General features: G+C 43.9%; 1 protein-coding gene across 2 annotated transcripts in view; it reads left to right on the forward strand.

Moving 5' to 3' along the window:
- The window catches only part of LOC109299990 (collagen alpha-1(XXI) chain-like), a 200378-nt gene that overhangs the window by 63007 nt on the left and 128128 nt on the right, over positions 1-9243 (forward strand). For both annotated transcript variants that reach the window (XM_019520549.1, XM_019520551.1), the window contains 2 exons: positions 8277-8330; positions 8511-8564. In XM_019520549.1, coding sequence (XP_019376094.1) covers positions 8277-8330; positions 8511-8564 — 108 coding nt within the window. The remainder of the gene's footprint in view (positions 1-8276; positions 8331-8510; positions 8565-9243) is intronic.

Genomic DNA, 9243 nt, shown 5'->3' on the forward strand with positions numbered 1-9243 from the left:
TGCTGGTTAGCACTACAAGTGAAAGGGACTTGGGGGGTTATGATTGACCACAAGATGAACATGAACCTTCAGTATGATGCTGCGGCTAGTAATGCAAGCAAAATGCTGGCTTGCATCCATAAATGCTTGTTAAGCAAGTCCCGGGACGTCATTCTCCTGTACTCGGCCTTGGTAAGCCGCAGCTGGAATACTGCGTCCAGTTTTGGGCTCCACAATTCAAAAAGGATGTGGAGAAGCTTGAGAGGGTGCAGAGGAGAGCCACGTACATGATCAGAGGTCAGGAAAACAGACCTTATGATGAGAGGCTGAGAGCCATGGGCCTATTCAGCCTGGAAAAGCGCAGGCTCAGGAGTGGCCACCGATAAGTTTATCAGGGGTGCTCACCAGGATCTGGGAGAACGTTTGTTCACCAGAGTGTCCCAAGGGATGACAAGATTGACCAGTCACAAACTCCACCACCACTGGTTCAGGCTGGGCATAAGAAAGAACTTCTTCACTGTCCCCAAGGTTTTGAATAGACTGCCAACAGAGGCGGTTCAAGCATACACTTTGAATGCCTTCAAGACACATTTGGATGCTTATCTTGCTGGGATCCTATGATCCCTGCTGACTTCCTGCCCCTGGGGCAGGGAGCTGGATTCGATGATCCTCCGGGGTCCCTTCCAGCCCAAATGTCTATGAAGTCTATGAAACTGTGGACTAAGAAGAAAATGATTATGCTGGAAGCCACAACATTAAACATTCTAGTAAATCTGTTCCCTGGCCTTTTCAACAGAATTGATTTATAATTTATTATGAAAGAAACTCTGAAAGGATCTGAGGAGGTAGTAAGTGCTGGGATTTCCATTGGTTGGTATGTAGGGTACTTCTAGATACCAGGACCCACTATTGTGTAACAGGAGGACATGGAGACAGAGTAGTGGAAATGGGAGCTGTCTTTCTAAGGTCACCAGTGAAGATAGACTTTGCAAGAGAACATGCAAGAAAGAAACGAGGCAAATGACTTTTAAGAGGTTAACGGCACCTCTTCATGTGTGCCTGATGGCCCCAACCACAAGTTACCTGAAAAGAAGGTCACTACACTGTGGAGGGAACTCCTAGTGCATCCAGAGCCAGCGTTATCAACCGGATAGGTCTGCTGGATTGGATGTCCCACCACTGCAGGAGCTATTTCTAGCCCGGCTGTTCAGGCAAGAGTGGAGGAGAGTGAGGGAATGCAGGCTGAGTGGAACTGCTGACCGCTCAGCTCGAAGAAACTGCACCCCAGGAACAGTACGTCTGAGAGCTCAAAGGAGCTCCTGAATCAAAGCAGGCATTAATTGCTGCCACGATCAAGCAGTTATTGTGGCGGCACTTCAATCAGCCGAACGAGCTGCAAAGGCAGTGCGGCAGGAGTCCCAAGCGCCGGCAAGTTGCAGGCAAAGGAAGGGCTAAGCCTGCAGGACGGTTTTCGGTTTCTTTTTTTATTATTATTATTCTTGTTCTTTTTTCTGGAAGCAGTATCCCACAGGGAACATCTACAGTCAAGGTCAAACCGGGTGAACACTATTCCTCCCGGCATTAAGTGAAACATCAAAGTCATGGCAGGTGAGACTAGGAGGAACCCCAATCTGACTAAGAGGCTAGGGCTTTTCCTTAATGAGGATGGGCAGGCAAATGTCATTGGGGCACAGAGGGCCATGCCCCTATGCAGTGATCCCCCGACAATGACCAACTAAGCCTTGGTGAAAGGGCCAGATGGCTGAGGAAGATATTTGAAATTGATAAGTAGAATGAGAAACAAGTGGTAGACAAGCAAGTGTGCAGATAAAGGAGGATCAGGTGATAGTCATGGGGAAGACTGCTTGTTTAACACGGGAGAAGGAATGAAACCGAAGAGAAACAAGTGCAGGGAGGAGATGCAGAAACATTTAAGCAAAAAGAAAGAGCATATATTCAACACAGTTCAAACTCATCAAATACTTTCAGATACTTCTTCAGCATTGAAACAGTTAGTGTAGTTGCTATAGAATGTTGTGAATGAAGGAGATGATGACAGCCCCTTCACTGAGGGTGCGAGTGTGAATGGAAGGCAGAGACTCGCTCCGATCGGCTATGTCAGCCCCATGGAGTGCAGCCCAGCGGCAGGAGACCGGGAGAGTGAGGACTGCGCTCCCCACTGGGCTGAGCCACATCGGGTTGTGGAGCCACTTGGAGTGCAGCCCTGGCTCTCCCCTGCCTCTCACCACTTGGCTGCTAATTCAAAACTCAAAACACTTCAAGACTTTTGAAATGTTTCAGCTGGCCTTCTTTCATTTCAAGGCTGTTTTTGAAGCCCTTTGTTTTATTGAGATTTCGCTGTTTTGAGCTCCAAACAAGTCGAAACAGCACTGAAATGAAACAGAGGTGAAGCTTCGCACAGCCCTACTGAGGAGTACATCCTCTGCTACTGCTCTCAAGATCTGTTCCTCTGACATACTTTTTGAAAAAAACCCGAGGACTTCTGTTCTACTGTTTCCTAGTCTTATCTTTTAAGCATCATTTCCCTCTGAGATATACTGCGTCACAGTCTAATTTGGTTGGTCTTGCTGTTAGGATGTTTTCTTTGCATCCAGTTTAAATTTTTCTTTTGGAGTTAAATTCCATTACTCTTAAATGTACCACCCTAAATATTTCTGTTTTATTAGCATTAACCAGCCTTTAAACATTTTTAAACTGACTATGTCCGCTCTTAGCTACTGCATAACCAACTTTCCTTGTTTAACTCCTTTAGTTTTCCTTCATATTTCTTTCCCAAATAATCAGTCATTTGCCACTCCCTAAATATATCCTCGTTCTCAGAACAGCATATTTGGAGTAGCCAAGTCCCTAGTACTGATTCAGTGTTTCCCAGTATAGTCTCATCAGTACCTCCCATATTTTAATATCCTTTCTCTCTAAAATGGCTGCAGTGCAGATGGGCACCAGATGCACCACAGATTTGTATCTGAAGGGTAACCCTCTTACCCAACCCTCTTACCCCTAGCCTCTTTCTCCTTTGGAAACATTTATTTCACATTCAGGGTATTTTTTTTAACTTGCAGATAAACTATCTTGCCCATTTTAAACTTGGATCTCCATAGTGTATGACATTGTTGCTAATTTTTCTAGGTCCTTTTGTATGGTTGCTCTGGCTTAATAAAGCTATGTAATTCCTTTCTATTTAGAATAATCTGTGATTTTAACACTTCGTTTTTTTTTATTCACTGATAAATAAAAAGGTACCATGACAAACAAAGCTAAGCATCTCCTTATGTTTCAGTGTTGCCTCCTATTCTTCTCCAGTTACTTCTTGGTTCATGTAATGTTGATCCTTCGTAGAAGATTTCATAAAACGTGAAGCTAGATTCTGATTTCAGTTGCATTGGTGTGAATCTGGAGAGAGTCTGATAGATAGATGGCACTAGAAAGTGATTGCTTTCCACCTGTGAGAGACGATAAGAACAACTTGTTTGTACAGAATGAACATTGCATTTGTTCATGTGAAGAATCTTGTGTGGGGAAACAATTTTCTTTTTAATTCTGAATGTGGTAAGGATAGTGATAGTGTGTGCCTCTGAGAGTGATTCTGTAGTCCAGATCCAGCTCCTGTTCTTGTTCATGAGGTGCTCTCTAATATTTAACACCTTTTGGGTTTCTAATGGAATACTGTTTTCAGGGTCAGCCGTGGGTATAGAGGGAGACAGGATCTGTGAGAAAGCTAAGTATACTTCTTGTGAAGGTTTGAGCACCAGGGAAAGATCTTTATTTGAAGCTACTATATTCAGCCTGGAACTAATGGCTAACATTGAGCTAATAGTAATAATGGTCACCTGTTAACTGTGCTAAATGTGAGTATTGTGCTGATGGACACCTGGGTTGCAAAATGAGGCAGTTGCTGCACTTCTTCCCCACCTCTGTTATGAGACTCATCCTACCATATTTAATTGTAACCAAGTAGGTTATGATCAGCAGTACTATTATGTCTATTTCTTCTATTTTTATATATATCTTATAAATTCTGTGTGCATTGTTAGCTTTCTTCTTTTGTGTTACGAAAATGGGGTACACATCATTATCATTGTGCGCTTTGGAGTTTTGTTTATTCTGGAGATTTTGACTGTTGGATGTTACTAGGGATCACTATGTGGGAAGTGGCTCTCGATTTTTTTTCTTCCCCCCACCTCCCTTGTAGCTTAACAGAAGTGAAATATTTAGGCAGTGCTGGGTACAGCTGCATGTAAAATTAGCATATACCAATCAACTCCAGCACAGTTTGCACCAGAGTCAGCTGTTCCTGGGTGCAGTGTCTTCACGTGTGCCTGGGACTGGAGCTGTTTGAGCTGTGGCAGAGCAGTTCTGGGCTGACAGGTGGCCCTCAGGGTTAGCCTCAGGCTCCAGGTGGCAGTGTAGGGTGGTGTCAGGGCTGGCTGGGGCATGAGTGTGCTACCGTGCAGGATTAGCCAGAAGGCAGCCTCTACATTGTAGCACCTTTGTGCCCCAGCCAGCCTTTGTTACTGTTGTTTCAGTGCATGAAATGACTCTGCTGTAGGATAGTATTTGCTCTGGATAGTACTATTCTACAGCGGAGTAATTTCCAGCATCCTAATATGGGCACACATGTAGATATTGACACTTTACTGTGGAGCTTATTATTCAGGTCCACAGTAAAACGCATGTGTAGATGCACCCACTGTTTCTAGAAGATAATGTAGCTAAGTGAGGTTGGTATAAAAAGAGTAACAGTGCATTAAAGTAGTGGTAATTCTGTTTCCTGAGATGTCTGTAGTTTGTCAGACTAATTTTATGGGTTTTTTTTTCTGTCCTAAGGGCTACTTCTTATCTTTTTGACGTTGGTTAAACTTCCTTTTGAATCTCTTGCATGTAGCTTCCCTGTTCTATCTTTTTGTTAGGCCAGCCTTTTTAATAGCTGTCTGTCTTTTGTAGCGGAACACACTACAACTTTTATCTTTGAACTAATTATGCCTTTCTTCACACTGGACACATCTACATATGCAATTAATGCACATGAATTTTCTGCGTGGAAAATACAGGCTCATTAATGTGTCCCTGTTGGGAGCAAAACGCTTAGCATAGCAGGTGTTGTGCCTGACAGGAGCAGCTCAATCCAGGGCTGCTTGTGCCCTGCTTTGCCCCCCTGCAGCAGCCAGTGGGAGCTCCAGGCTCCCCCAGGGGCTGGCAAGAGGTGCGGCGGCTGGTTCCGAGCTCTGTCAGGCAGGGTGAGCGCTGTGCTGGCTGCAGGGGCAGCTGTCTTCCTGGCCATGTGAGGATTGGGAAGGGTCCTGATGCTCACATGGCCAGGAGACCTATGGCAACTACAGGGGGAGAAGGGGGTCGGGACTGGTCTTGATCCCCATGCAGTTGGGAGAGGTGTGTCAGCTGCAGAGGCAGCTGTTTCCCCACCACGTGGGGATTGGGACCTGCCCTGACCCCCACATAGCAGGGAGACAGCTGCCCCTGTAGCTGCCACAGCTACATTGGGGCTTAGCTAGGCAGCAGTGTGCCCCCTGCTGTCTGGGCTGACTGGGTGCAAATTGATCTTGGGCACACTTTACATGCTCTACGGTGCATTAGCTAATGCACTGGTTATCTAGTACCTGTATGTGTTGGTACTAGCAAATGGCGCATTAGACTAATCTAATATGAAGTAAGTCCCATGCACATATAGATGGTGATGCTTTACTGCACATTATACTAGTCTAATGCATAGTAGATCATCTTGTGGAGATGCACTCACTGAGTATAGTTGTGCTATCTCCCAATTATAAAACTCATCATATAATGATTCGTAACTTCAGTTAAGTTCTCTTCTTCTGCCACTTCTCAATAAGGAGGTAAAGGTGTTTTTGAGAACTGAAATATAGTTTTTTTATACAGGACTGTATTTTCCAAAAAGGGAAGCTTTTTCAGCGGAAATAAAGGAACGGTGCATTAAGGATATCCTTAGGTAGGTGAATTATCTGAGATATCCAGAAGGCTTATAAGCAAGTTCAGAATGTGCCTTCATTTTTCGTTAAATTCATTTTGCCAGAACTATCTGGAGGACTAAAAGCAAATGCTTGATATAAGATGCACAGATGGCAGGGATCTAGAGTTCTGTTTACTCCTTTGTTAAACATTACCAGCTGGAGGTTTGGGCATCTGCTCAAGCTGCTTTTAGGAAGAGGGTACAGCAAGCATTGTCTTGTAACTGACCCAGCCAGTGAGTTTTGGATCTGTCAGTTGTTCCCAAGAGTCCTGACTGGTATGGCAAACAAATCAGATACAGAATTTGTCTGTCTATAAAATTGTTCAGATTGTTCCTCTGCACTAGTCTGAAAATGCTCCCATTAAATATTGTATATATTGATTCTCCTTTATGATGAAAACTCAATTAAAAATGCAGTGGTTTTTTTTAGTATTTTAGTTTTTTAAAATTGGAGGCATCATTTTCAAACTAAGCAACAAACTAAGTTCAGTTCAGTTTGGATATTTCCAACTGATGGTTGAAAGGTGATACAGTAATAAAGATTTATGATCTGAATTTTAGAAAGCAAAAATTCTACTTCTCTGCCTTTTGCATTCTGACATAGGACAACTTCTCCTTCTGTCTTTTTCTGATAGAAGCCTGTGTTATGTGACCTAACTGAAAAACTGCTATTAATTTCCCTACCTCTGTTAAAGTGTTGTCACTTTTGAACATTGTTTCCCTGCCATGATCCTTTCCAGTTTTGAGTTTTTGCTTCCTTTTTTCCATCTCCTTTTCTCATGTTAGTTGTGCCCTCCTTAGTATGCTTTGTTACATATCTTCAAGTGCATAACCAGCAGCTTAATGCCCAGTGCATTTTTATTATTCAGAACAGTTGTTATAAAACCATGCTTGTAACTTTTATAAAACAACTGACAGGATCTTGCTTGTTGCCCCCCAAAAAGATTACCTTGACTAAAGAAGAGGAAAGGTGAAAATTCCACTAGTTGAGACATGAGTCTCAGGGCTTTGTTATACATTATATTTTAAGCTTCTCGAATTCTGATCAGTAGTAGTGTTAGCTCAAGTTTAGAGCAGTCACTTGTTCAGGCTAAAAACCAACTCTGTACCCAACTTGCACAGGGGTGGCTTGCCACTAGAGGTCTGGAGAGCAGGGGTCTGGCTAGAAGCTACAGCTGTGAGTTGCTACTGGAGGGTTGGTGATCCAGGACAGGGTTTTATCGCTCCTGATTCTGGGGGTCCCCTAGTAGGCGATTGCTGATCCCAGAAATGCCCGAGGCAAAAACGGAAGTGCTACTGGCACTTCTCTTAGCACCCCAACTCCCTGGCTGGTGAGCGCCAATCTTGGGGCACATGAACCCCCCCATGCTCCTCCTATGCATTGCCTATGGTAGGGATGGATCATAAAGATGGGTTGATGAGGGTGGGAGCATGAGTCTGAAAGGGGGAGAGTTTAATGATGGAGACTGGGGAGAGTAGTGGGAGGTGGAGAGATAATGGGAGGGAATGGTGGCTGGGGGCAGGGTGGTAAAATGAAGTCAGTCAGCCACTGAAGCCCCTAAAGGATAAAAATGAAATGAAATAAAAAAGTAATAAGAAATTAAAGAAAATCTTATATTTTTAATAAATTGGGATTATGATTGGAATGGAATTGGGACTGAGCAGCCCTAGCTCTTGGGGATACTGCCTCTGCCCCAGGAGAGAAGCCTCAGCTCACGAGCACCCTGATATGGCTCCCTACCTTGCTTCCCTCTCCACCCCCATTAGCCCTCCTTCCTGAACCAGTCTGTGGCCCTTCAAGTTACCTGGCTAGGTCACATTTTCACCAGTGGGATGGGTGGCTGTCTTGGTGCCAGTGCCACCTTCTGGACAGTAGAGTTCAGGGGGTGGAAAATGTATCCACACAGAATAGGAGCGTAGGGGGAGGGGACACTGCAGCCTGGGATGTTGGAGGACTGAAACTTGGGCAATTTTTATCTCTGAGTGGCCCCATTTTTTGAACATGAGCTGGGAAGCACTGATGAGAAATAAACCTGCCCTGCTGTGGCGTCACTCGTTTACATGTCTTAATGTGCAGACAATCCAGGGGTTAAGAGCTCCTTGAGCCACCTAAAATTTATGTGCAACAAGGCCCTTGTGAGATTTCTAATGGAAACTGTGACAGTTTTATAATGTTGATGATTAGTGCCATCATTATGATTATGCAGCCAGCTCTGTTTGCTGAAACTAAGAGGATTGTGTGCAAACCTCCAAGTACAGTTTATTATAATGTCTTGATTTCTTTTCTTAGGGGTATCAAGGAACAGCAGGAACTCCAGGAATCCCAGGAAACCCAGGGATTCAAGTAAGTTCCTGTGTCTCTTTCTGCAATATTAATGTCTGAGCCAAATCCTGTAAGAAATCCTCCAGTTTTCATTTATTTTAATGAGAGTTCACTGTGGGCAGCACTTACATGTTCTGAACCTTTCTGTTAAAGACCTGAGTAAAAATATTTAAATACATGTTTTTATTTTTTCTTTCTCAGGGACAACGTGGCATACCAGGAATCAAGGGTGAGCCAGGGAAAGATGGTTTAAAGGTAAATGGTGATTTTAAAACTCATAGTTCTTGATTAGTGCAGTTTAACATTCTCACTATTTCCATTATCAATATGCAACTAAAAGGCTGTTTACTAGCAAGATAGTAAAGTCAGAACTTGCATTTTATGCTTAGAATGATATTTATATTGTGAATAAGATCTACAGTCTTTAACTTAACTGCCTGTATACAAACTCAAGGAGCTTGGGAAACAAGCATGACGAACTGGCCCTTCTCCTGTGTGATGTGATGATGACTACACCCTGGAGGAATTATGGAGACCTGTTGGGACTCCACCTATGATTCGTCAGTGGCAGTAGAGGGTTATACCTTGTATAGGAGAGACCATGTGGGGAAGATGGGTGGGGGTATTGCTCTCTACGTCAAAGATCAGCTCACCTCCCTGCAGATTTGGGTTTCCAAACCAGGAAGGGCATCTTGAGACCCTCTGACTTACTTGTAGAAGTCCACTATAGACACTCCCACCAAGAGGAAGATGTAGATCGGGAATTCATTAGGGAACTGGTCAAAGCTGCATGCTCCCAATGCTTGATCATTGTGGGGGACTTCAACTTCCCTGACATCTCTTGGGGTGAGCACATGGCCAAATCTGACAGGTCACATAGCTTTCTTCCATGCATCGAAGACCTCTACCTAACCCAGGAGGTCTATGGACCAAC

Source organism: Gavialis gangeticus, unplaced genomic scaffold (assembly GCF_001723915.1).
Source record: "Gavialis gangeticus isolate Ggan-Ray unplaced genomic scaffold, GavGan_comp1, whole genome shotgun sequence".
Classification (NCBI taxonomy): domain Eukaryota; kingdom Metazoa; phylum Chordata; order Crocodylia; family Gavialidae; genus Gavialis; species Gavialis gangeticus.